The 27,573-nt window shown below is 57.6% G+C and overlaps 1 protein-coding gene across 1 annotated transcript in view; it reads right to left on the bottom strand.

Moving 5' to 3' along the window:
• Positions 1–6,093: 6,093 nt before the first annotated feature.
• ZC3H4 (zinc finger CCCH-type containing 4) overlaps positions 6,094–27,573 on the bottom strand; it is a 37,595-nt gene continuing 16,115 nt past the window's right edge. Inside the window, exons 4-14 of the mRNA XM_062177931.1 lie at positions 25,972–26,194; positions 23,290–23,441; positions 22,709–22,805; positions 22,465–22,604; positions 21,926–22,036; positions 19,832–19,943; positions 19,299–19,408; positions 14,900–15,264; positions 14,391–14,722; positions 10,473–10,724; positions 6,094–9,523 (exon numbers count right to left, since the gene is read on the bottom strand). Coding sequence (XP_062033915.1) covers positions 7,998–9,523; positions 10,473–10,724; positions 14,391–14,722; positions 14,900–15,264; positions 19,299–19,408; positions 19,832–19,943; positions 21,926–22,036; positions 22,465–22,604; positions 22,709–22,805; positions 23,290–23,441; positions 25,972–26,194 — 3,420 coding nt within the window. The 3' untranslated portion in view covers positions 6,094–7,997. The remainder of the gene's footprint in view (positions 9,524–10,472; positions 10,725–14,390; positions 14,723–14,899; positions 15,265–19,298; positions 19,409–19,831; positions 19,944–21,925; positions 22,037–22,464; positions 22,605–22,708; positions 22,806–23,289; positions 23,442–25,971; positions 26,195–27,573) is intronic.

Here is a 27,573-nt window from a genome sequence, read left to right as displayed (position 1 = left end):
CCTGCCCGGTGCCCCGCCCCTCCTCCTCCCCGGCCACCTCCCTTCTTCCCTTCCGGGGTGAGGGTCTCAGGACTCACTCTGCCACAGCACATTCCGGAACCTGAAGGCAGTGGTGTGGGCGTGGCCAGTGACCCCGGTTATCCTCTGGCTGTGGGTCCCAGGGCTCCCGGCTCCGACTCCAGCCCTGTGCACAGGGGAGGGCCTGCATATCACAGCATCGGGCAACACAGAATGGTCAGAAGAAAACAAAACCCTTGGGGAAGGCTGTGGTTAACACACAATCGCCACCCAAAAAAGGGAGTCCGGGCTGTGGTCCCAGTGCGGCAGGTTAAGCCACCGCCCATGACACCAGCACACCTATGAGCGCCAGTTCAAATCCCAGCTGCTCCACTTCTGATCCAGTTTCCTACTAGTGAGCCTGGGAGGCAGAGGATGATGGCCCAAGTGCTTGGGCCCCTGTAGCTACGTGGGAGACCCGGAAGAAGCTCCTGGCTTCCGATCAGCCAGCTCCGGCCGTCGTGGCCATTTAGGGAGAACCGGTGGATGGAAGACCTTTCTCTCTGTTGCTCTCTCTGTCTGTAACTCTGCCTGCAGAGCGGTGGAGAGAGGGAGACGGAGATCTTCCATCTGCTGGTTCACTCTCAGAATGTCCTCAAGAGCCAAGCATGGACCAGGCCAGAGCCAGGAGCCGGGAGCTCCATCCGGGTCTCCCACATGGGTCGAGCAGTTGGGCCATCTTCTGCTGCCTCCCACGTGCACCAGCAGGAATTCTGGAGTCGGAATGCGTAGCCAGAACTGGAACCCAGACACTCCTAGATGCAGCTGTCCCAACCGCTGTGCCACAACACTCACACCCAATTTTTTAAAAACTATTTTGGGGCCGGCGCTGTGGCGTAGCAGGTAAAAAGCCGCCACCTGCAGTGCTGGTTCAAGTCCTGGCTGCTCCACTTCCGGCTCAGCTCTGCTGTGGCCTGGGAAAGCAGTGGAAGATGGCCCAAATCCTCAGGCCCCTGCACCTGCATGGGAGACCCGGAAGAAGCTCCTGGCTCCTGGCTTCAGATCGGCACAGCTCCGGCTGTTTTGGCCATCTGGGGAGTGAACCAGAGGATGGAAGACCTCTCTGTCTCTGTCTCTGTCTCTCTCTCTCTTTCTGTGTCTACCTATCTGTAACTCTGCCTTTAAAATAAATAAATTAAAAAAAAAAAAACCACCATTTTTGATGCACGATTGGTTGGATCCGCAGAGGTGGAGCCCACCCAAGCCGATTGCTTGCCCGCGGGGAGAGTGTGCCCCAGTGAAAGGGATGGGGGTGTGATCCAGCCAGCTCTGGTGGGGGGGTGAGAGCACTGCCCACTTCAGCAATGACGTGCGAGGGGCGTGCCAACCAGCAGAGCCCCCCTGAGCCTTGTGTCCAGAGTGGTCACTTTGCCTCGCACATGTACGCCTGGCTGTGGTCCACATGGGTGACCTGGCTCCCGCCTCTGCGGAGGTCAGCTGATGCTGTGGCCCAAGGCGCTGACTCCAGCTGCCCGAGGCCCGCAGAGACTCCTAGGCCTTATCAGGCGGAGTGCTCCATGGACTTGGAGGTGACGCCCGGGAGCCTCTGTGGTGAGGTTCAGCTCTGCTCGACAAGGCACAGCAGGCCCAGGAATGGCTCCCCAGGGGAGTGGGAGCCCTCACTCAATGCCACCTTTGATTGGGAGTGAAACTGGGCATGGGGACCGAGGGTGGCCTCTCTGCTCTGAGCCCAGGAAACCTGTCCCTGAGCCCTAGGCCCTGACCAGAGCTTTAGAGGCCCAGAACCGTGAGGAAGCACCCATGCCTTGTTTAGCCCTTACCCCGGTCACTGTGGCCTTAGCCACCCTGGGGGTGGAGGGGGGTGTGTGGATCTTTGCACCTATCTTTTTTTATTTTATTTTATTTTATTATTTATTATATATATATATTTTTTTTTGACAGGCAGAGTGGACAGTAGAGGGAGACAGAGAGAAAGGTCTTCCTTTGCCGTTGGCTCACCCTCCAATGGCCGCTGCGGCCGGCGCATCTCGCTGATCTGAAGCCAGGAGCCAGGTGCTTCTCCTGGTCTCCCATGCGGGTTTGCACCTATCTTAAGAGCTTCAGAACCATTTCATTTTTAAGTGATGTGAAAGTATTGCTTTGACCAAAAAAAAAAAAAAATCACACCAGCATGTATTCTTATGTCCCCCACACGTATAGACAGACAACAGACAGGGCCATGTGTGTGCAGAGACAAAGGCTTAGCTCGCTCTCTCTGCCTGGGTCTATCCTGCTGGACCTGGCTCCCTGGGGAACTCTGATCCCCTTGCTGTCTAAGCAGGCCCCTCCAGGCACTGCCGACATGCTGCGGCCAGTTCTTGAGCCCAGCCTGCCTTTGCACTGTGCAGCCAAACCATTTGGGGACAGCCTTCACCCCACATCCAGAGGGCCGCCGGGTAACCACAGCCGTGCCCCACTCCCCGGTGGCCCAGGTCCTCTGAGAAGCCAGCAGGTGTCCCAGGGAAGCAGCCTTTCCAGGGACTTGATGGGCGAGCAAGGGCAGTGAGGGGGAAGAGGGGAGGGAGCAAGGAAGGTAGCCTGGGAGGGGAAGTCTTAGACCTGAGAGGCGGCCTCTCCAGGCCACCGCGTCCTCTCATTGTCGATGGCGCCCTATGGCACCTGCCTGCGCACAGTCGGGCACGCCTGGGACAACTGGGGGACCCACTGGGGCGGACCTTGGTGCTGCGGTCTCTGAAGAACTCCAGTGCGCCACCTGCTGGCCACACTTAGAAGTGCAGTCCCTGACCCTCAGAAGTTAGGCTGGCCACGTGACCCGCGTTAGCCAATGAAACAGCAGAAGGGCCGCCAGCGCTCGAGAAGAACTCGGGGTCTTCGTTGTCCCCCTTGTCCTTGTCCAGGGGTTCCAGGGCCTGCGCCGCAGTGCGGGAAGCGCTAAGCACCCACCCACCCCTGTCGGGAAAAGGCTGCATTGCTTGGTGAGCGACGGCCCAATCAGCTACCATCTGGGAATTGTTCCAATGCTACACGCCACGGCCTGCAAGGGTAGGGGAGTGGGCTGAATGGCGGTCCCCAAAAACCCATGTCCACGCCCTACCCCAGGAACCGGAATGGCGGTCTCTGGGAAGAGGCACTGTGCACATCCTGAGATGCCCGCAATTACCCAGGCGGGCTCTAAGCCCAGTGACAGACGTCACAGGAGACCAGAGGAGGAGGCCAGGTGAAGGGGCAGAGATGGGAGTGACCGGAAGTCAGAGCCAGCTGGAGCCTCCCCTGAGCCCGGCCGACAGCCACCTCGGTTCCGGTGCCTTCTAACAGCCGCTCTAGAAGCTGCTAACATGCAGCTCAGAGACACAATCCGTTCTCTAGGATCCGGGCAGGGGCGGCTCTGCAGGGTAAGGTGAGCCGCACAGCAGGCAGCACAGGGGGCTGTGAGCGTGACGAGAGCGCCGAGGGGCTCCCTGGCCCACCCGGGACAGGACCCACGTGGGACCACCAGGGCAGACTTGGCTCAAGGCTCTCTGGATTACAACAGCGTTTAAAAGCACCACCACAGTGGCAGTAAAATACAGCTTAAAAATGTATAGTAGGGGCTGGCGCTGTGGTGCGGTGGGTTAACACCCTGGCCTGAAGCGCTGGCATCCCATATGGGTGGCGGTTCAAGTCCCGGCTGCTCCACTTCCAATCCAACTCTCTGCTGTGGCCTGGGAAAGTAGTGGAAGATGGCCCAGGTGCTTGGGCCCCTGCACCCACACGGGAGACCCGGAAAAAGCTCCTGGCTCCTGGCTTAGGATCAGCGCATCTCTGACCGTTGCAGCCATTTGGGGAGTGAACCAGTGGATGGAAGACCTCTCTCTGCCTCTCTGTAACTCTGTCTTTCAAATAAACACATCTTTAAAAAAAGAAATTTATTTTATTAAAAAAAAAAAAACACATAGAGATAAATGGCCATAAGGCTGTGAAAGGACAGTTAAGGTCATTCGTCTCATTCAGCATTAGGGAGATGCACGTGAAAACCACGAGACACCTCTGCATAGCCAGCAGCCGGTTTGAAAACCAAAGGGGCTGGTGTCGTGGCTGAAGGATGAGCCGCCACCTGCAGGGCTGGAGTCCCACAGGGGAGCACCAGTTCAAGTCCCGGCTGCCCCACTCTGGTCCAGCTCCCTGCTGACGCACCGGGAAAGCAGTGGAGGACGGCCCAAGTGGTTGGGCCCCTGCCACCGGTGTGGGAGAACCGGATGGAGTTCCTGGCTCCTGGCTTCAGGCTGGACTAGACTTGGCTGTTGTGGTTATCTGGGAACTGAACCAGCAGATGAAAGATCTCTGTCACTTTGCTTTTGAAATCAATAAATCTTAAAACACACACGCAAACTCCCATCAAGTGTTGACAAGGAGGAGAACCCAACACGCTGCTGGAGGGAAGGTAAGATGGTCTGACCGATCTGGAAGGCAGTTTACAGAACTAAACATCCACCTGCCCCTGACCAAACAACCTCACCCAGGTACTAACCTAGAGGAAAAATCTATGGCCACACAGAGACCCAGCTGCAGGTCTTTCTAGCGGTTTCATTCATAATCGCCCCAAACATCAGTGGCAGGGCGGGCACACAGCCAGGGTCGATCCGCTGGCCCGGCAACAGGAGCATGCAACTGCCGATCCCCGTCCCGATCCCCGTGCAAAAGCGACACAAGAGGGAAAAATCTGACGTGCTTGCCCCTGGAGGGGTGGGGCTGTCTTGACCAGGAAGGGGCCTGCAGACGTTCTGTTTCTCTTGACAGGGGTTTGGGTCTCTCAGAACATGCAAGACCTGTATGTTTCACAGTACGGAAGTCTCGCTGCCAAAGAAAGGAACTAGGAGCAAATACTGACCTCCAGTTAAATGATACACGGGCCGAGGAGGGGGCCTTCTGCCCAAAACTTACTTGGAACTGCATCGGTGACTGTGAGGGATGGGCGGGCAGACGGACAGCTGGACGGATGCACGATGAAGGCCACACGGGAGTTATCTGGCGGTGGAGCATCAGGCACCACCCGGGAGCACCTGTGCCCGTCCTCCTTGGCCTCACTCAGCAGTCGATGCCCAGTGCCAGTCCTCCCTCAGGTTCTGATCTTTCTCAGGGTTCCGGGCACATCCTGAGAGCCATCTTCTGCTCCTGTGGCTTGATCGATGAACTCTACAAAAAGACCTCCCAGCCCGGGGCCCAGCCCTCCCCAGACCACGCCCCTGTCCTCGCTATGCCCATCTCAGCAAGGGAACAGCCCTCTGCCCCACTCAGCCCTGCCCTCTGCATGCTGGACATCAAATCCATCTGCCCACAGCACCCCTGCACCCCCTGGCTGTCCCACCAGGCGCCCTGGCCTGTCTTCTATTCTCTGGGTCTACTACCCTACTGTTAACACAAGCTCTGCTCAGACCTCAAACGAGGCCTTCAAGGCTCTCGTGGGCACATCTGCCTCAACTCCCAGGCCCCATCTGCCCTGCCCTCGTGACCCCAGCCCAGCCGGTGCCTCCTCAGTGCCCACACCAAGTGCTCCAATGAGATGACGGTGATGCCACCATAACCAACTCCACCGGCTTCCCCCTGGCCAAGGCCCCGTGGGTTCGGTGGTTCTCTCTGCAAACTTGCTCTAGGCCCATCATCCATCAGCCTCAGAAGTGACCGTGAGAATTCAAAGCCAAGCACCAAGGCAGCCAGGGCGAAGCAGTGTGCCGGAGTCTCTGACTGCACCAGGGGCAGGCGGCCAGGCTGCTCCAGAAGGAACCACATGCCTGGCAACAGCTGGACTTTCTCCAAGACTGACCCAGTTCTGACTTCCAGACCCACAGGACAACAAATCCGTGTCGCCTCCATGGGAACGCGTACCGCAGCCATGGAAAACCACACAGGCTGCTGTAACAGAGGCCAAGACTGGCCCGAGAGACATGGCCACCCTGTGGATGCAGAGCAGGTCCCTCACCGCCTGGCGAGTGGGCCCCCGTCCTGCTCGTGCTCTCAGGGACCCGGGGTGAGTTCCACTCCTCCCACCCATCCCAATGACAGTGATGGTGGGGACGGCACAGGGAGATGAGACCCACGGCTTTTTAAAATGACTGCATCCTTTAATGGCAGTAATACAATTATCGGATTAGGAGACCACAGGAGAAAAGGCAGGTGACATGGAAGACAGACGGAGTACAAAAAGGGGGGACAGTCATGCGACGACCATTGTAAAAATACAGTACGTTATATACATATTTGCACCAGCGACTTCAACTCTGAAATACTATTTACACTTTTGTTACAATCCTGGTTAGAGAACAATTTTTCTTTAAAAGCTCGGCCTGATGGCAAAGGAGAATTTGGGGGTAATTCATGTCCCGTGAGGTTGTTAGGCTGAACGTTCCAAGAGGAGGGTTCCAGCTTCTACTTATTTCATCCAAAGATTTTGGTTTTAAAAAAGTATTTTTCTTTTACAAAAAAAAAAAAAAAAAAAAAAAAAATCTCAAAGGAAGGGGGAAAAACCCAACACTGCCACACTGTGTATCCTCACTTATCTCATAAACCCACAGCTACAGCCCAGCCCCAGCCTCGGCCGGCACCGGTGGCTGAAGACCAATCTCACTGATGATTGTAAATAAAATAAAACAAAAAGATCAAGCCGCCCCGATCACAGCCCACTGGCTTTCCCGCCCCAGCTTCTGGCTCCAGAACTACGCAGGTTCTGCTCTCTGCGGGGTGGTGGGCACAGTGCAGGAGCCTTGCTCACCCACCCCTCCCTAGGGAGGTGCCCACATCTCCTCATCACTAGCAGGGAAGAGCCAGTGGGTCAGGAGACGCCTCGCACTTACGAAGGACTCACGGGCCTCGCCAGCTCCCTTCCCAGGCCTCGTCCACAGGGATGGCTTCCTCTGCGGTTACGTGGACGGACCTCAGTTGGCCAGGGTGGCAGGACGAGGGGAGAACAGCCCACCACAGACTGATGCCTTGGGTTCCTGAGTCCTGAGGGGGGTTCTGGTCCCTCTCCTGGAAAGGGAGGGCCCAGTGTACACCCATTCCCCCCACTGGCTGCAGCTTCCGGCCCTTTCCTCAGACCCCTTTTTGGGAAGAGTGCACACACAGAAACGTCATAGCACACTCCTGAGCCTGTGCACACCGACACCTTGTGCCCTCCCAAGGTGCCCAGGAAGCAGAGCCAGGAACAGTTTGCCCAAGAGCCACCCTGGGTTCCACCCTCAGGACCCTGCCCAAGTGGCCACACAACGGATCCTTGAGTTGTCCCAGGAGGCACATAAGGTGCTGTGGCCGCCAAGGCCCAGCGCAGACCCCTCGCTGCAGGTAGTAGACGGATGGGACAGGTCAGGACGGGTAATACTGACAGAAAGCATGCGCTCTGAGGGCCCCTCACGTGCGTTCTCCTGCTGCAGGCTCGAGTGTGGGCCTGGACAGGGTACAGAGGGCCCCAGGCACAGGCCGGGGAGCACAGCGTCCACGGTGCTGAGGGCTCACTGACCCTGCTTCCTCGCAGTCCTGCCTGTCTCGTTTCCAGCTCCTATTGCTCCACAGCACGGAGTGGTGCGTGACCTCAGTGCCTTCTCAGACGCCACTGTCCCCTTTGGTGGGTGGCGGGGGTCTCAGCTTTGCCCAGAAAACCCACCAGACGAGGCCCCCACCTCCAGGGAGGCCTGGCCTGGCACAGCACTGATGGTGGCTCAGGCCTGGGGACCCATGATGGTTTGTGTACACAAGTGGGTTTTCTTGGTGGGAGGCTAGGAACCCTGCAGCACTGACCAGAACGGAGGATGGTTATATACAATTTATAAGTCTCAAAGGAAGTACTACTTAAAAAAAAAAAAAATAAAAGGAAGGGAGGAAAAGAAAAGCCAAAAAAAAAAAGTCACCCAGACCCACCCTCCACCCCCAGGTTCCCAACTGCAGGGTCTGCCCTTGACCATCACTCTGGGATTGGGTGGAGTGGAGAGAATGCTGGCTCCGGCTCAACACTACTGGCAAAAGGGGGAGGCAGTGGGATCAAAGCCTTTGAACACGTCTTTCAGGGACCCTGCGTCCTGCTCTCCCTCGCGGGCTGGGCTGTTGCCTGCAAACGGGCTTCCTGAGCCTGTCTTGGCCGCTGGCTTCACGGTCCCAAAGAGGGTGGGCACGGGCAGGTTGTGCACCCCAGGCTGCGGCGCGGCGCCCTCAGGTGGTGGGGTGACCGTGGTGGCTGTGGGGGCCACGGCCGCCTTGGGCCGGGGCCGGTTGTAACTGTTGTATCTGTCTGTGGCTGTGGCTGTGGCTGCGCCCCCGTCGGCGCCAGCCTTCCCTGTCTCTGGCTGCTCCAGGGCAGATTTGCGGACGAACGGAGGCTCCTTGGCCTTGGAGGCTGAACTTTTGCCGTTGCCCTCAGGGCCCTTGGACTGGGTGCCTGCGTCGGCAGCTGGCTCCGCAGCTTTGCCACCGGAGTTGGGAGTCCTCGGGTCATAGAGGCTGATGCCACTCAGCACGCTGCTCTGCCCACTGCTGCTGCCCTGACCCAGGCCGCCAGCCGCCAGTACACGGGGGTCATAGGGAGCTGTGGCTGGTGGAGAGGACTCCCCGCTGGGGCTGGCGGCTGGAGAGGATGCGTCGGTGGGGCCAGGCTTGGCTGCCCGGGAAGAGGCCACAGAGTCTGTTGGTTTCTGCAGCCGAGGGTCAGTGGGGGCCTTCCGCACCCGGGGGTCACTGGGTTTGTCGCTCGGGCCAGGGGCTGCCGAGGGGCCGGTGGCGTTGACAGTCTTGAGGATTCGAGAGAGGAGCTCAAAGTCGGGCAGGCTGGAGCCAGGTGTGCTGGGGTCCGTGGAGGTACCCGGGCGCTGCCGAGCACTGGGGGGGCCCGTGGGGGTGGACCGGTGCAGCCTGGGGTCCAGGGCAGGCATGGACTGCAGGGCAGCGGGCACAGGGGGCGCCGCATCCTGCTTGGGGATAGGCAGAGGGATCAGGTCCTCGGGATTCCAGAGCACAGTGCGGGCGAAGCCGGGCCGGCTCAGGGTCACGTCTTTCTTGATGTGGCTGAACTGCTGCAGCTGCGACCGAGGGTCCCGCAGCGGGTGTCCCGGCAGGGGGTCCAGGGGAATGGTCACAGCCTTTTCCCGCAGTGCACGCTCCCCTTCCTCTTCCTCTGTGGGGGGTGGCCCAGACCCCTTGGAACTGCTTGGGCCTGCGGGGCTGGAATGAAGGCTGCCCTCAGGCTTGGAGGCCGGCAGAGCGCGAGCAAGTCGAGGGTCGCAGGGCCCCGTGTCCCCTGGGCCTGACCCTGCAGCAGCCTCGGCGTGACGGCTGAGCCTGGGGTCCCGGCTGAGGCGGGGGTCAGCCAGCCGGCCCCCTGTGGGGTGTCCCTTCTGGAGGCGTGGGTCCCCCAGCCCGCTGCCGCTCGGCTCCCCGACTGCAGGCTGAGGGCGGCTGGACGTCTGCTGCCTGAGGGTCTTGAGGATGGAGGTCATGCTGCTTCCCCCCTCGTCCTCGTCACTCGAGTACCAGTTTCCGGTGTCACCTGAGGAAGAGCAGAGGCGCGAGAGGGGTTGAGTGGCCACCACGTCCACACCCGCCCACACAGGCCGCACGGCAGCCCACTGGGCAGGGGGCTCCTCTGCTCTCGCTCCTCAGAACTTAGGCCTCGCCCCTCCTAAGACTCCCCCGCCCCCAGTGGGCACCAAGGAGACCCAGGGCGCTGGGACGAGTGGGCACAGGGCCAGGCAGGGTCACGGCTGGCACACAGGGGAGCTTTCCTCCATCACAGGCCCAGGAGGCAGGGGCAGGGCTGAGCGGGGACTCCCACCCAGAGCTCTGCCCCTGCCCCTCCTCTTCCACACTGTCAGGGCCCCTGTGGCCCGCTGGGCTCCAAGCCCCTCTCCAGGTCTCAGCAGCAGCCACCACTGACAGCTCTCCCTGGGCAAGGGGCTCACAGATGCTTCCCTCGGGCCCCTCAAAAGGTTACTGTGCCTAGGGAAGACCAGGCACTGTGCAACAGAAGTCACCAGCTGTGAAGAGGTGGGGCCACGTGGCAGGTCAGAAACTGGCCCAGGGAGAACCTTCCCGGCACCAGGGGAGGGGCCGCCTGCTGTGTCCCTCTTCTGCTGTGCCCAGTGGCTCCTGGGCTGCGGCCTCCACTCACCCAGTGCGGGAGCCTCCAGTGCGCTGTGTGCCAACTCCTGGTCCTCACAGGCTGCCTTCAGCAACTGTGTTTTATCTCTTGGCTCCTGAGAGCCTGGTCTTAGGGAAAGGGGCCGTGAGGGGGTCCCCTAAAGGCCCCCGGGAAGGTGCTGGCTCCTGTCTGCTCCAGGGACTAGCCCACCACCCTCCTCCATGGGATCAGGGTCTCCCCAGAACCCGGACCCAGGGCAGCCCTGACTTCCAGGATCCTCAGGGACATGCAGCAGCCCAGCCTGGCTTCCTGGCCCTGGACGGAGTCCCCCCTCGCCTGCCCCTGGGAGGACACCTGCCTTCCTCATTCTCCCGGTCCTGCTTGCTGCTCTCAGCCAGCCTCCTCGCTCTCTCCTCCTCCTCCTGCTGCTTCTGCTGGATCCTCAGGTACAGGGCCCTCTGGGCCGAGGGCAGGAAGTCGGGGACACCGGCGCCCGGCTTCGGCCGGCCTGGGGGCCCTCCCTCAGAGAAGCTGTCGGGCTCCACAGGGTGCTCGGGGAAGAGATGCTCCCCAGGCTCCCCCGGCAGCTCTTCGTAGTGCCCGTAGTCCTCTGCGGCAGGGAAGAACCGAGGGTTCACGTCGGGGAGGCCAAGAGGCGCCAGCTCCACCTCCACCCCCCTGCCCCTAGCCGGAAAAGACAACCCCTGCAGATGCCAGCTGAGAACATGCAGCCAGTCCTGCCCTGCCCCCCACCCCCACCCCCACCCCGGGTACGGTGCCTGGGAAGAGGCCAACCCTGGGAGCATGGAGCATGAGGTAGGTCCCCAAGGAGGTGGCATGTGACAGGCACAAGTGCGCACGAGGCGCAGACAGACAGGGCGCTGTGCGCGTGTGCCAGATGCCAGGAGAGGCTTTGGGCAGACAGACAGAGGCGGCTCCTCTGGGAAGGAGACTCAGGAGACAGAGCTTTCACTTCCCATCACACGCTGCTCATCTGCTTCACTGCCTGCCGTAGCGTCACGGTTTCTTTGTAATAATCAATAAGGAAACACACGCATCTCACAGTGAGCCTGTGCTAAGAGCTCCATCACGGTAAACCAGAACCAGGAGAAAAAGAGACTGAAAGAACCTCTTGTCACTGTGGCCTGACCTCACCCGGGGGCTCCTGCCCGATTCTTCCTCCCCTCCCTCAGTCTCTGAACTCAGTAACTCCTGTTGGTGGCTGTGGCACTGGGCGGGGCTCTCCCGGCAGCAGCTAAGGGAGCTAGCTGAAGGCTGAAGGGGCTGCCTGCACTCCTTAAAGGAGCCACTAGGGGCCAGCGCTGTGGCGTAGCGGGTAAAGCTGCTGCCTGGGAAGTCCGCACCCCTTCACCGCCCTTCCTGGGAAAAGCAGCTGAAGAAGGCCCAGGTGTTTGGCCCCTGCCACCCACGTGGGAGACCCGGATGAAGCTCCTGGCTCTGGGCTGGCACAGTGCTGACCACTGTGGTCATCTGGGGGTAAACCAGTAGAAAGAAGATTTTCTCTCTCTCTTTCAAAGTAAATAAATAAATCTTTAAAAAAGGGGAGGAGTTGGGGCCAGCAAGGTGGCGTAGCAGGTAAAGCCGCCACTTGCAGTGCCTACATCCATATGGGTGCCAGTTCAAGTCCCAGCTGCTCCACTTCTGATCCAGCTCTCTGCTGTGGCCTGGGAAAGCAGCAGAAGATGGCCCAAGTGCTTGGGCCCCTGCATCCATGTGGGAGACCTGGAAAAAGCTCCTGGCTCCTAGCTTTGGATCGGCACAGCTCCGGCCATTGTGGCCATCTGGGGAGTGAACCAGCAGATGGAAGATCTCTCTGCCTCTCCTTCTCTCTGTGTAACTCTGACTTTCAAGTAAATAAATAAATCTTAAATACATACATACATAAAATAAAAAGGGGGAGCAAAGGCACTGTGGCATAACAGGCTAAGCCACTGCCTGTAACACTGCCATCCCATATGGGTACCAGCCCAAGTCCCAGCTGCTCCACTTCTGATCCTGCTCCCTGCTAATGTGCCTGAGAAGCCAGGAGAAGATGGCCCAACTTCTCGGGTCTCCGCAGCCACATCAGAGACCTGTATGAAGCTCCTGGCTCTGACCTGGCCCAACCCCAGCTGTTGTGGCCATTTGGAGAGTGAACCAGTGGATGGGAGATCTATTTCTCCCTCCCTCTCTCTGTAACTCTGCCTTTCCAATAAGTAAAATAAATCTTAAAAAGAAAAACAAAAACAAACAAACAAACCAAAAAACAAAAACCAAGGAGCTCTAAGACGGTGAGTCTGGCGTCAGGGCTGCCTCGGGGAGCCCTCTGCACTGGCAGGGACGCCTGCAGCATGCAGCACAGGCTGCCGAGCTCCTCAAACTACCCTGTCTGTTACGTTAGATCAGGGGGCTGAGAAACCATCAGATCTGTGTTGCACTTAGAAAAGTATATGAGGGCCGGTGCCGTGGCAGCCATTTGGGGGGTGAACCAACAGAAGGAAAACCTTTCTCTCTGTCTCTGTCTCTCACTGTCTAACTGTATTTGTCAAATAAGAAAAAAAGAAAGACAGAAAGAAAGAGAAAGACAGAGAGAGAAAGAGAGAGAGCGAAAGAGAGGAAGGAAGGAAGGAAGGAAGGAAGGAAGGAAGGAAGGAAGGAAGGAAGGAAGGAAAGTATATGAAGCAACCAAGTCAAAGTTCGTCTCTGCTAGCGCCTGAACTTGGCTACAGGAACCTGATGGGAGCTGAGGACACTCTTAACAAACCAGTCAAGAACCCCTCATGCAACAGTCACAGAGCCGAGCCTACAGCTGCACAAGCATGAAATCTAGTAAAATCCACCATCTGCAAACTTCAGAGTGGCACTTTTTATGGTGTGGGAGTCATTTCTGATTTCTTTTAAAAAAGGAAGTTAGAGACACTTGCTGCTAACAGCTTGACCAGCTCTGGCTTCTGTCCCCCACAGCACTCTGTCACATGCGTCTGAGGTACGTTTATTAAGGGGAGGGCCCCGGGGAACCCCAGCACCTTACTCCCTGTGGTCTGCCTTCCCTTCCCTCTGAAGCCCTTGCTCCTTCCTCCAACACCTGCGCCACGGCTCCAAACCCTTCTGGATGCCAACGCTTCGCATCTGCATCTTCTGCCGGGGTCTCCCTGATGCCCTCAAGCACCCTCTCAAAACTTCTGTGTGGTGGGGAGGGGCAGCACTGTGGCGCAGTGTCGGTCACCGCTTTGCATCCCTCTGGAAGGGCTTTGAGGAACCCACGCTCCAAGTGGCCAGGGAGGAAGTGCTGCCCCCCCGGGCACCCCCGCAGGTGTGGCTGCATCAGGGAGCTCTGCCCCCATCAGCACCCTTGAGCCACTCCTGCCTCCCTGCAAGCCTGCCCAGGCCACTCAAGGCCGCCTCATGGCCGTCGCCTGCACACTTCTGCCCAAGACAACTGCAGAGCAGCCCAGCTTTCCAGAAACCCCCTCATTCCACTCTGGCCCCAAAATCGGCTCCCCAGGATAGTCCCAATTCCTCACAGCAGTGTGGCCACCCTGCACGGCTGCCCAGCAGTCTGATGCACGCTGGACTTCTCTCCTTCGTGCCCCCTGTCCAGGCCACACAGCTACCTCTGCTTCTCCCAGACAAGCTGGCTGTGCTCAACACGAACCCTGAGCCCTGCGCTGCCTATTTCCTCCCGCTCAGTCACACCTGCTTCCCAGAGGCCTTTGCTCACCACCCCTGCCAAGGCACCCCTCACCCCATCTTCTAACAACAGCCACTGCTGAAATGAGCTGATTCATTTACTTCCAAATTTACTGTCTGCTGCCCTCGCACTGAGAGGCAGCTGCCGTGGAGGCTGCGGCTCCTTGCTTGCTTTGACCGCTGGCCAGGCTCAAATCCCCTCTCCCCAGAACGCACACGCTTTTTCCAGTGCTGCATCCGACATTCAAGTCGTCAACAATACAAAAGGAAGGAGAATGGCCAGTCATGGGACAGAACACGGGTCACAGGGTGGACACTGGCACCAGCCAAGAACTGTCTGTAAGGAGGTGGCTTCAGCCAGGGCACCCGACTTGTTCCCAACAGGCATACTGAGCAAAATGCGTGAAAAATCCCTAACTCATACTGCTGACCAACAGAACGCCCTCCCGCATAACTGGAAACACTCAGCCACCCGAGGGCACACGACGGGAACCAAGTGCCTACTTGCAGACAACTGCACCACAGACAAAAAACCCCACCTTCCTGACTAGTCCACCAGGCAAAGCCAACCCGGAGCCCTGCATACCTGTGTCCCCAATGAGTCCTGGCTCCATCTCCATGCCCTCTTGCTGCTGGTAGAAGTTCTCATAGAAGTTCTGGGCTGGTGGAATGGGGGGCATCATTCCAGAATGCGGGGAGTCTCCAGGACCATAGGGCATCATCGGGGGGCCGCCGGGGCCCATGGGTGGGCCAGGGTTCATGCCAGGGCCCATCGGCATGTCAGGGTGCATGTCAGGGTGCATGTCGGGGTGCATATCCGGATGCATGTCAGGGTGCATGGGGCCCCCCATCGGCCCTGGAGGTCCCATGTTGGGCCCTGGGCCCATCGGCCCTGGGGGTCCACCAGGTCCAGGGAACCTAGAGGAGGAGGAAACGGTGCCTGTGAGAGCAGCTGCACAGGAAGGGCGGGGCCACATCCTCCAAGGAGAGGGCATGGTGTCCGGACCCAAAGTCACAGGCCTGCACCAGGCCTCCAACAGCTGCAGAGGCAGGCCGGACCTGCCCAGCCAGGCTCCCTGCGGCCCCAGCACTCACCTCACACCCAGCTTCTCGGCCAGCTGTCCCGTGGGCCGCACCACGATCTCAAACAAGGAGGGGATCTTCTTGTTGTACATGTCCTGCTGCTGCTGCAGCTGCTGCGGGGACAGCGGCTCGTGCACCGGCATGGGCATCGGAGGGGGCCCAGGGGGTGGGGGCGGGGGTGGCGGTGGCGGTGGGGGGCCCCCCTGCATGGGTCTGCCGTTGGGAGAGGTGGGGGCTGGGGGCCCAGGGGGCCGAGGGGGAGTGGGCAGGAGTCCCACGCCAGGCGGTGGCTTGGGCAGGGGGTTGATGCCCTGCTTCTTCAGCTCCTCAACTTCCTTCTCGTCCTCAGCGCCTGCCTCGGCGTCGTCAGCCAACATCTGCAGGACAGAGAATGACAGGTAACCTCCCCGTGAGGGCAGACAGCAGCAGGTGGGAGCAGACGTCTCCGGCGTTGACAGCTCGATTTCCAGAGGAAAACGCTGCACGCATGAGGGTCCCGAGGCCTTCATAGCATTCGGCCAACAACCGAGACTCCTCTTTGCAACAAAAACCTTCACGAGCCACAGCTGGACGGCCTCTGCAGGCCCAGCCAGGAAACACGCTGACCCAGGTGCCTGGCTCTCACCTCCGCGGGGGGCGCCAGCACCAAGCAGCTCCACCTCCGGCCTCCATGTGGGTGTGTTCCCCCATCCCGCAGCCCCCACTCTCAACCACAACGCCTGGTTCCCTCCCCACCCTGCTCTTGCTTCAAGGCCTTAGTGCAACATCAGCCCCACCCCTCAGACTGTCAGCTCTGACACAGCAGGAAGCCAGTGTGAGTCCAGACGGGCTGAGCCCAGTGAACTGTGATCAACTGAGTGAACCCGGGCTCCTGCTCACAGCATCCTTCCTGCCCTCCACGAAGCCTGTGTGCACCTGCACTAAGCCCCACCGCAGTGCCCCACCTCGGGCTGCCGCCCAGCACACACAGGCTCACACACCTCCCTAGTTTCAAGCCTCAGGACTTGGCCACCATACAAGGCCATGGCAGATGCCACCAATCCTGCAGAGGACCTGCATCAGGACCTACCCAGTTCCTCTGATCCCGAGCTGCCGTTGAGCCCACAATACGCAGACACAGAAAACTCAAGGGAGAAAAGTCCCCACCCTCCCCCTATGCTCCCCTGCTGCTCTGCTGGTCCTATACCTCCCTCCCCAGGACCAATGCCCAGCACCATCCAGCACCATGGCCATGGGCAGAGGTGCAGAGGCAGTGGGCAAAGTTTACCACGCCAAGCGTAGAATGTCAAGGCAGCTGGTCAGAAATCCTAAGTTTTTGCCTCAAACTGGAAACAAACCAATGGCCTTCAACTGGTAACTGAATAAACCAATTCAGATCATCCACATAGAGCAGTCTACTCAGCAGCAAATAGTAGAAGAGGTGAAACTCTTCCTACACACACACACGCTGTTCGCTGTACAGCTCCATCTACACAACATTCCTGAAAAGGCAACACCACAGGGAGAGAAAACAGATCGGTGGTTGTGGGGCTGCTGGGGGCACTTACGTAAGGGGGCACTCCAAGATCTGCAGGGGAGGGAGTGAGTTTCCTGACCAGGACTGGGGCTCAACCTCACAGAACTAAGCACAGAGCAGGGAGAGTTGTCCCAGAACCCAGCTGTGCCTCCGTCAGCCTGGCTGTAGGAAAAGACGTGGGACTGAAGGGCTGCTGGTGAAGGCCACAGGAGCTGTGTGCATCAGGGAGAGTAAACAGGCATGCTCGCAGGCACACCCCAGACAGAGGGGACGGCCACTCACAGATGAGGCAGATGGGCTTCTTGGTGTGCCTGCCACCTACTCGCGTGTCCACATCCTCACCAACCTCACCCCAGGTGAGCTCCCACACCTAGAGTACAGCTGGAAGCTGCCATTTTAGACAGACGGAAATGTCACCAAGAAGTAGGAAAATAAAACCAAAGCGAGAGGCTGGGGAAAGAAAAAGCAGGCTCTTCAGCTGGGGCCCAGGCCTCAGCGGCCGACGCGGGGACGCGAGGGCTGACAGGAGCTGCAGGCCCCAGCTTGGCTGGCCAAGCTGCAGTGTCTGGACAATGATTCTGGTATGGTTTTCCTGGGTGACATGCACACTGAGATCTGACTTTCCACAGGGGATGGCGCTGATGCCTTTCCCGTGTTTCTGGAGGAGCAGGCGTTCGGCCTACCAGCTGTTATCAGGGTGGTTAAGACATCCACATCCCTAACACAGTAACTGGATTCAACACCTGGCTCTGCTCCCGACTCCAGCTTCCCACTGATGAAGCAGTGATGGCTCAAGTAATGGGGTCCCTGCTGCCCACGTGGGACACCTGGATGGCATACTTGGCTCCTGCCATTTGGAGTGTGAACCAAAAGATGGGAGGTACATGCTGTGTCTCTAATAAATTAAAAAACCAAAAAACAAAAAACTGTAACGGGGACTGGCGCTGTGGCATAACAGGTAAAGCTGCTGCCTGCAGTGCTGGCATCCCATATGGGTGCCAGTACGAGTCCTGGCTGCTCCACTTCCGATACAGCTCTCTGCTGTGGCCTGGGAAAGCAGTAGAAGATGGCCCAAGTGCTTGGGCCCCTGCACCCACGTGGGAGACCCAGAAGAGGCTCTTAGCTCCTGGCTCCTGGCTTTAGATTGGCACAGCTGAAGCAGTTGCAGCCATTTGGGGAGTGAACCAGTGGATGGAAGACCTCTCTCTGCTACCACACACCATGGAAGGCAGCGGGTGGTGACTCAAGTATTTGAGTTCCTGCCACCCACATGGGAGACCCAGATGAGGTTTCTGGCCCCTGGCTTCAGCTTGGTCCAGTCCCAGCTGTTGGGGGCATCTGGGGAGTAAACCACCAGACAGTCGCATTGCCTTTCAAGTAAAAAGGTGTGTTTGTGAATCAACCTTATGTTCCTTTTTTACATTTTTAAAAACGTGGCCATCAGGAAACAAGGAACTATGTGGGGCTTGGTGTGAGCCTGTGGACAGCACTAATGAAGAGCACAAACTCTGAGCCTCCAGCAGGGGGCACGCTTAGCCAGGTTTGTGGGTTTTTTTGGGGTGCGGGGGCGGGTATTTATGTGAAAGGCAGAGTTACAGAGAGAGAGAAAGAGAAATCTTCCATCCACTTGTTGACTCTTCAAATGGCTGTAATGGCTGGAGCCGGGCGGATTCAAAGCCAGGAGCCAGGAGATTCTTCCAGGTCCCGCATGTGGGTGCAAGGGCCCTAGCACTTGGGCCATTTTCTGCTTTCCCAGGCCATTAACAGGGAGCTGGACTGGAGGTGGAACAGCTGGGACTTGAATGAGCACCCATATAGGATGTCAGCACCTCAGACAGCCCCTTATTTATTTGAAAGGCAGAAATAGGAAGGAGAGAGATTTTCCATCCACTGGTTCACTCTCCAAATGGCCATGCAGGGCCGGGCTGAAGCCAAGAGCCAAGAGTGCTTCTGGGTCTCCCACGTGGGTGCAGGGGCCAAGCACTTGGGTCATCCTCTGCTGCTTCCCCGGGCGCATTAGCAGTGAGCTGCATCAGCAGCAGAGCAGCTGGGACTCAAACTGGTGCTCATATGGGCTGCCAGCACTGCAGGCAGAGGCCTAACTTTCCACACCACAGCACCAGTCCCTCATCTGATCCTTCAACTGTGAAAAGGGCTGCTGCTGGTTTTGCCACTATACCTATTTCCACCGGGAAGTCACTCAGACTCTGGCTATCAATTGACTACATAACTCCAGGGTAGTCAACCCCTCAAGGGACTGGCCAAATTGAGTACTTTTTCCACAGATGTCTACACAGGGCTCCCCGGACCCCTAAACCTTCGTGAGGAGCCTCAGCCACCATTTCGCAGGATGGACTCCTGAAGCTGGGATATTCTGATATGTCACTTCATTCTTAAACAATCGCCAAGCAGACGGCAGGAAGGCTTCCCTGGAAAGGACCCACTGCCCAGAGGGGTCAGAGACAGGACAAGCACTAGGGCGCCAGACTCCTCAGCAAGAACCACACACAGGGTGAGCTTCCAGTGACACCTCCCAGGGAGTCGCCCCTCCTGAGACCTCCTCCCTAAGGAAGGGTCCTGAAGGGCTGCAAAGAAACATTTCCCACCCCCACACAGAGCCCTCCCCTCTCCCATGGACATGCTGGCCGTCCGTATGTGATGGAGACAGGCCTTCCTGGTAGGCAGCTGTTTCCCACCACACACACACCAAAAACGGCAACAGCTGCTCTGGCCGGCTGTCAGACACCCATGTGACCAGCCCAACTCTCTGCAGAGAAGACCGCAGTCCTGCTTCCTCCTGAGAATGGCTCAGCTCCGGATCAAGCCAGCCGGGAGGCCTGGTCCTCAGAGGCCAGGCGGGCAGCCCGAATGCCAAGGCCGTGCCCCCGGCAGTACCTTGTCGAGCAGCTCTCGAGTCTCCTCAGTCAGAGGGTCGTGGGAGAACATGCAGTCGTCGCCGTTGATGCAGTTCCCGGTTGTGTGGTACAGCTTGCACGGGAAGTCCCGTTCACGGCAAATTAAGGCAAATGTTGCATGTCACAGAACCCACCCGCGGGAAAAGTCCAACCACCCTGGTTCTTGGAGACAAGGGAAGGGGTGTCCGGCGGTTGGGCAGGAGGCAAGTCAAGAGCCCAGGTGCAGAGACTCCTGCCCACGAGCCTTGGGGACGGGGAATGAGGAAGTCAAAAGCCAAGCTTACGAAACCAACTACAGAAATCTGAGACAGGCAATGCTATAGGCCAGCTCTGTGTGCACATGCAAGCAGGAACGCAGGGCGCATGCCTCAGTTTAGTCATGACAGGGCAAGAGTGAGGGCTCATGGGGACTGACGCACATAGAGAACAGGCCCGAGGCAGCTCAGTGTTCCTACTGTTGATGAACCAAGCGCTGCCGCCTCTCGGAGCTGAGCCACGGTTGCCAAAGGATATCGTGCATATAGGGGCAGTTCTCGGCTCTGGCGCAAAATCCCGTGATGTAGAACTTGCAGAGCTCTCGCTTCTTTGGTAGTTCGATGTCATGGCTAAAATTACAGTGGTCGCCCTGGAAGAGAAGCCCTCGAAAGGTAAGGCGGTGGTGCAGCGCACCCTTGCTTACTGCTGCGTGCAAAGGGCAGCAGCCTCGGTCACTGCCGGCACAGGGGCCCATGGCAGAAGCGACTGCCCCTGGGGAAAGCTCGCCGAGCCCAGGAAGGGCAGGCCCAGACACCACCACAGAGCAGGTGCCAGCTCCCGGACACCACACGTGCCCTCCCTCCCTCCACCATGCTTCCGCTTTTCTTCTCTTCCTCCCCTCTCTTAGCTACTGTTGGCTTGCTTGTTTTTACTGCTCACCTGCTGGTAATCCAGTCTCTCCTCATTTCTTGCTAACATAGCCCTGTTTTGTTTGGGAATAATGTGTTTAGCTAAAAACTCTCCATCTCCCAGCTGCCACTGCCAATCCAGCCAATCGGACGTGGTCCAGACTCCAGAGAGCACACTCCCTGAATTAAAAAATCCTCTCACTCGTTTTCTGCCCCTGGTCCCTGGGTGGGGCCCCTGTGCATCGAGAAGGACAGAAGCCAGAATTCCTAATCAACCTATGACAGGGAGCAGGACGAGGACAGGCTACGGGATGAGGGTGCTCCAGGGACCAGCAAGCCTGGCACCAACCCTCTTCTGCCATCACCCCTAGACTCTTGTCTGAACATAAGCACATGTGTGTTGAAGCTGATGATGTTCAATTTTCCTTGTTTGCGAACAAGGCAAACAGCAGCGTTGGGAGGAATCCCTGGCCACCGCCTTCTCGGCCCTCACAGGGCCCATTCAGCCGCTGTCCACTGTTCTCCTTCAACTTTCTACAAAGTGAGTTATAACTGATACTTGCCTGTTGCTTTTACATTTAACAGTGAACTTACACTGAATTCTATGTTTCCTTCAGAACTCTGGGCTTGGGGCCAGTGTTGTGGCACAGTGAGTTAGGCTGCTGCTTGCAATGCCTGCATCCCATATTACAATGTCAGGGTTTTTTTGTTGTTGTTTGTTTGTTTGTTTTTTTGACAGGCAGAGTAGACAGTGAGAGAGACAGAGAGAAAGGTCTTCCTTTGCCGTTGGTTCACCCTCCTATGGCCGTCGCGGCTGGCGTGCTGCGGCTGGCGTGCTGCGGCCGGCGCACTGCACTGATCCAATGGCAGGAGCCAGGTGCCTATCCTGGTCTCCCGTGGGGTGCAGGGCCCAAGCACTTGAGCCATCCTCCACTGCACTCCCAGGCCACAGCAGAGAGCTGGCCTGGAAGAGGGGCAACTGGGACAGAATCCGGCGCCCCGACCGGGACTAGAACCTGGTGTGCTGGCGCCGCAAGGCGGAGGATTAGCCTAGTGAGCCACGGCGCCGGCCACAATGTTAGTTGAAGTACTGGCTACACGACCTCTAATCCAGCTTCCCACTAATGCACCTAGGAAGGCAGTAGTGATGGTTCGAATGCTTGGGACCTCAGCAATTCATGTGGGAGACCTGGACAGTTCCTGGCTACTGGCTTCAGCTGGCCCAGCCCTGGCTGTTGCAGGCTTTTGAAGAGTGAACCAGAAGACAGAAGATCTTTCTCTCCATCTCTAACTCCCTCTCTGCCTTTCAAATAAATAAATCTCAAAAAGAAACAAACAAAAACACTCAGCATGTCAGTCATTACTGGTCCATCCATCGGCTCCGACTGCTCTGAAACCCCTGGCTAGTACTGTCCCTTTTCTATCTGGAGGCTTTACTATGTCCTTCTCCATCAACCCCCATCAACACATTTGAGGCCATATATTTTGGTTGAAAATTTTGGACAAAAATGATCCTGCTAAAACCAAAAACATGCACACCCATCACCTTGCTATCTTGCTCTAAGTCCTCCCCACTGAGAAGGGAAGTAGACTTTGAGGCAACCCCACACAGGAACCCAACAAACTCAGCACCCATGAGTTCCCCCAACAATGAGGACCTCCCCCCCAACAGCCCGGGAGGCCACATGTCCCCAGCACCCAGCTATGTTAAGTGGCTCCTCACCCATGTGCACCGCCCTTCCACGAAGTACTTGCAGATGACTTTGCCTTTCTTATCGGACTGCTGGTGGGGCTTGTCATGGTCACTCCTCCGGTAACTTCCGCCGCCACCATCCTGTTAGGAACACAGCGGGTAAAGGGGAGGGGCATGAGGAGGGAGGTGGAGACGGGCTCTGAGTGAATGCCAGCAGGAGAAGGGGAGTAGCATTCACAGGGGTGCTGGGCAGGCCCCAGGCAACCCGGAGGCTGCATGCAGGGTGCAGGCCCTGGGCTGTGCAATGCTGGCAGCTGAGGCTCTGAGTCCCGCACAGGTGTGCAGGAGCAATCCTCCCCTGAGGAAGAGGCAGGGTTAACCAGACAGGTCACCTAGAACCCCTGGAGCCTCCGGGACTCATCAGGAGGTGCTGCTAACACTGTGGTTTCAAACACAGAGGGTCTCGCTAGCAGGACACCCCCAGGAGAGATGATGACTGAGCAGTCCCTGGAGGGAGACTGATGGGAGCAGGGGCAGAGCTGCGGGCTCAGAGGGAAGCGTGGACTCACGCCCATGTCCTCGTCGTAGAAGTCGTCCTCGTCATTCATTCCGCCCTTGTTCATCCCTCCTCGGCTGCCACCTCGTCCACGTCCCCGGCCCATCCCCTTCCCTCGACCGCGGGAACCCCGTCCACGGCCTCGACTTAACCCTGCGGGGAGACAGATGGGTGTTAGCCTGCTGCCCTTTCCCCAGACCACAACCCAACAGCTACTGAAGCCCCCATGAGCACCTCACCCCCAGAGCCCTGCCCACCTCGGCCTCGGCTGTCCTTGGATCTGCGGTACTGGTTCAGCTCCTTGGAGTACTCATCATAATCGTCGTCTCCCAGAGGCTCTTCGCTCTCTCCATACTAGAACATCCACAGGAGAGAGGGCAAGAAGTGTCACAGAGGGAACACACACCGTCCCTACCTACACATTCTGCCCCTCTACAGGCCAGATGACCAGCAAAGACTTGGGACCACCTCAACAGGGGGTGGCTCAAGTCCACTCCACGGGGCAAATCTTGGACAGTGTGCATGCACAGTGTCTGCACACACTGACAACAGTGTGGCCACAAAGCAAACGGGCATCTTGTGCGCTTGCGTGGGGCGGTGTCGAGCTAGGTGCCTGTCAAGGCAGGAAGTCTTTCCCCCGAAAAGTCCTGAACCCTGCCTCTAGGGACGGGGCCATTTTTCACAGCCTGCCCTCTCAAACACGGAACCTCCCAGCCAGGGCTTCCTTCCCATCACAATGGCCACCTGGGTTCCCACTTAGGCTCAGAGGCCCCTTCAACAGCACGCGCAGCAGAGCCACCGGCCACCCCTCCCCCCAGCAGGATGGCAGAAACCTTACTTCCATCTCGTCATCGTAGAAGTCCTCTTCATCCTCTGGATGGTCTCCCACAGAGCCCCTGCCCCGGCCTCGGCTGCCCCTGCACATGCCTCGGCCTCGTGATCCTCCACGGCTTCCTCGGCCCCTGTAGCCCCTGCCACGGCCTCGGCTGCCTGCACAATAACTCACGGTGAGCCTCGAGGATCAGATCCCAGCAACAAGGGAAGGGGCAGCCCACTTTCACCCTGAAGTCGATCACTTCCTCTTCCTCCTCCTCCTCCACGAAGCCTTTCCAACTGCCCCCGGCAGACCAGTCCCCTCCAAGCGGTTCTCATCCTGTGTTCTGGGCGCACAGTGGCTACAGCACTCACCACCCTGCCTCACGGGAACTCGCTCACTTAGGGCCACACTGTCCACCACAGCAGCCACCAGACACAGGCGGCCGACGCGCACCTGAGACGTGGCTGGGCCAAACCAAGAGCTGCTGCGAGTGCAGAGCAGACGGTGGACTTCAAAGACCAGGGGAGGCCAGTGCCACGGCTCACTAGGCTAATCCTCCTCCTGCAGCGCCGGCACCCTGGGTTCTAGTCCCGGTTGGGGTGCTGGACTCTGTCCCAGTTGCTCCTCTTCTAGTCCAGCTCTCTGCTGTGGCCCAGGAAGGCAGTGGAGGATGGCCCAAGTGCTAGGCCCCGCACCCGCATGGGAGACCAGGAGGAGGCACCTGGCTCCTGGCTCCGGATCAGCGCAGCGCGCCGGCCGTAGTAACCATTTGAGGGGTAAACCAATGGAAGGAAGACCTTTCTTTCTTTTTTTTTTTTGACAGGCAGAGTGGACAGTGAGAGAGAGACAGAGAGAAAGGTCTTCCTTTTTGCCGTTGGTTCACCCTCCAATGGCCGCTGCGGTAGCGCGCTGAGGCCGGCGCACCGCGCTGATCCGATGGCAGGAGCCAGGTGCTTCTCCTGGTCTCCCATGGGGTGCAGGGCCCAAGCACTTGGGCCATCCTCCACTGCACTCCCTGGCCACAGCAGAGAGCTGGCCTGGAAGAGGGGCAACCGGGACAGGATCGGTGCCCCGACCGGGACTAGAACCCGGTGTGCCGGTGCCGCAAGGTGGAGGATTAGCCTAGTGAGCCGCGGCGCCAGCCAGGAAGACCTTTCACTCTGTCTCTCTGTCTCTCTCTCTCTCACTGTCTAACTCTGCTTGTCAAAAAAAAAAAAAAAAGACCGGGGGAGACAGAACACAGGAAATACCTCATTTGCCTTGATTATGTTGAAATAAAATTCTGGGGTGGGTTAATAAAATAACTTGTTAAAAATTAATGTTTCTTTTCACTTTTTTTAAACTTGAAAAGCAGAGAGAGAAATTTTCCATCTGCTAGTTCACTTTCCAAATTCCAACAATAGCCGGGGTTGGGTCAAGCTAAAGCCAGGAGCCCAGAACCCAATCTAGGTGTCCCAAGTGGGTGGCAGGATCCAAATACTTGAGCCATCGCGCTTCTGCCTCCCAGGGTGCACTTTAGTAGAAAGCTGAAATCAGAAGCAGTCAGGGGCCGGTGCTGTGGCACAGAAGGTTAAGCTTCTGCCTGCAGTGTCGGCATCCCCTATGGGCACTGGTTCAAGTCCCGGCTGCTCCACTTCTGATCCAGCTCTCTGCTAATGCACCTGGGAAAGCAGCAGTAGATGGTCTAAGTCCTTGGGCCCCTGCACCCATGTGGGAGACCCAGAAAAAGCTCCAGGCTTCTGGCTTTGGCCTGTCCCAGCCTTGATCATTGCAGCCATTTGGGGAGTGAACCAGCAGATGGAAGATCTCTCTCCCCTCCCTCCCTCCCTCCCTCCCTCCCCTTCCCTCTCCACCCACTTTCCCTCCCTCCCTCCTCCTTATTTCTGCCTTTCAAATACATAAATCTTAAAAAAAAAAAAGCAGCAGCAGCAGAGTCAGGACTAGAACCCATGCACTCCACTATGGATTACTGGCATCCGAGGCAGGGTCTTGACTACTGCACCAAACACTCAACCCTCTTGTCATTTCTTTATGTGGGAACTTGAAAATGTAAACCAGCAGTGTATCCTGCATTATTTTCACTGGACAGCACTGGTCTGGGCTCTCCCCAAAGCAGAGGGCCTGCCCCTGGGGGCTGTCCAAGGACTGCTGCAGACTAAACACCTCTGGGCTGGAGGGTTCTGGAAGTCCCTCCCGCTGGGATGCTGGGCTCACCGCACACCCCACCACCACCAGCACCACCAAGTTTCACAAGCCGCAGGTCCAAGGTTCAGAGGCGTGGCAGTTCCAGGGGCTAAAGTCACACACCTTGTCAGGTGATGGGAGCTGAGCCAACAGTGGGTGTTACTCTACTCCAGATAAGAGAGCGGCTGTCCCATCTCTTCCCCCACAGCTAACCAGGAAATGAATTTTAAAAAGTCAGCCCTTGGCCATGCTGGCCTCCTCCCTGCCCTGTGCAGCCTAGCCTAGGACCCTCCTCCCGATGTCTCTCACATGCCTAACCCCAGGCCCTGCATCACCGTGTGTTGCTCCCAGCCCCTCTCTGTATGCTCTTGCGACCTTCAATGACTGCCTGTCCTTCCTCCTGAACAGGAGGCTCTGGGAAGCCGATGCTGTGGTCTGTGCCACTCTGTGCCAAGCAGTGGCCACTCTGATGCCCCGGGGGCAGGAGAAGGAATAAGCTGCTGTGGGAAGGAGGCTCACCTCGGCCCCGGCTGCTGCCCTCCTTGGCACGCCGGTACTGGTTGAGCTCTTTGGTGAAGTCGTCGTAGTCCTCCTTGCCCATGTCCTCCTCCTCGTCCCCCTCGTACTCCCCATACTGCTCGTTCTCGTAGTCCTCGTACATGCCGTAGCCCTTGCTGTCCATCTTGGAGTAGGACTTCTTCGGCAGAGGGGTGGTGTGCGAGGGAGGGTACTGCTGGTGAGACTGGGGCCCAAAGGGATCCAGGAGAGGAGGGTGAGCCAGCCCCATAGACTTGGCTCGGGACCACCAAGATACTCCCCAACATCACTCCCTGAATGGAAGCATCTGTCTGGCTCTCTACTATCCCTGGCCTCCAGCCACTTTAGGGAGCTTCTCCCCCAAGGACTGGAGTGTTTCTCCTCTTCAGAAAGGACCAGAGCTGGAAAGAAAACTAAGAACGACACACCCCACAATCCTTGATGAACCAAGGGTAAGAGAAGGGAGCATTTTCCAGGGATGAAGAGCAAATACATTTAGGGAGCGGGCCTGGTAGGCAGGAGGCGTGCTCCTTGGTCAAAATTTTCCCTGGGGGTCCAGCGCTGTGGTGTAGTAGGTTAAGCAGAAGATGGCCCAAGTGCTTGGGCCCCTGCACCCACATGGGAGACCCAGAAGAAGCTCCTGGTTTTGGATCAGCCCAACTCCAGCTGTTGCAGCCATCGGGGGAGTGAACCAATGGATGGAAGATTTCTCTCTCTGTCTCTCCCTCTCTCTGTCTGTAACTATGCCTCTCAAGTAAATAAATAAAATCTTTATTTACAAATTTTTCCCTAGGGTCTTAGAATTCAATCAATGGCCTGCTTGGGGCCATACTCAACTACACAGTCTCACATGATGCTTCCCAAAGTGTGCTGGAGCCAAGAGCTGCTGGATGCGTGACACATATAAAAATGGAAGCAAGCATGGGGGGGGGGGGGGGACCTGTAATCCATAAGCTGTACTTTGGAAATTTATATTCATTAAATAAAAGTTAAAAAAAAATGGAAGCAAGCAGCAAATAAATGGATAAAAACACTGTGGCACATGCAGCAAACAGAGGACTGTTAGCAAAGAAAAGAGATGAGCTATGACGCCACAAAGATAGGAGCCAAACATGCTGAAGGCTAAGAGAAAGAAGCCAGTGTGAAGAAGCTATGGATGGGAAGACTCCAGCTATGCAATTTTGGAGCAGGCAAACTGGAGACAGTAGAAAGATGGCTGGCTGCTGGGGAGGAGGGATGACACCGCCCAGCAGATCCCCAGGGCAGGGAAGGCTCCGGCGGCAGCCTGCACTGTGTATCCCTACGCCAGCCATTCCACTGAACACAAACAACTGCAGAAGCCTGATGCAAGTCACGTGACGGAGCCCCAACAAATAACACCCTGCAACTCCAACCACAGCCCTGAGGGTGCAGGCTACCAAACACACTTGGGAATGCCTGCTCTAAAGCCACTCTGACAAATGAAGACTGTTAATTTTTCACACCCATCTTCATTATAGAACAGGACAAAACAAAACGTAGACAGAGACACATGTGTACTTCAGCAGATCCCAAAATGCCTCAAGCTCTAGTTCCCAGCAGAGC

Source organism: Lepus europaeus, chromosome 19 (assembly GCF_033115175.1).
Source record: "Lepus europaeus isolate LE1 chromosome 19, mLepTim1.pri, whole genome shotgun sequence".
NCBI classification, from domain to species: domain Eukaryota; kingdom Metazoa; phylum Chordata; class Mammalia; order Lagomorpha; family Leporidae; genus Lepus; species Lepus europaeus.
This window is presented reverse-complemented; position numbering and strand designations above follow the sequence as displayed.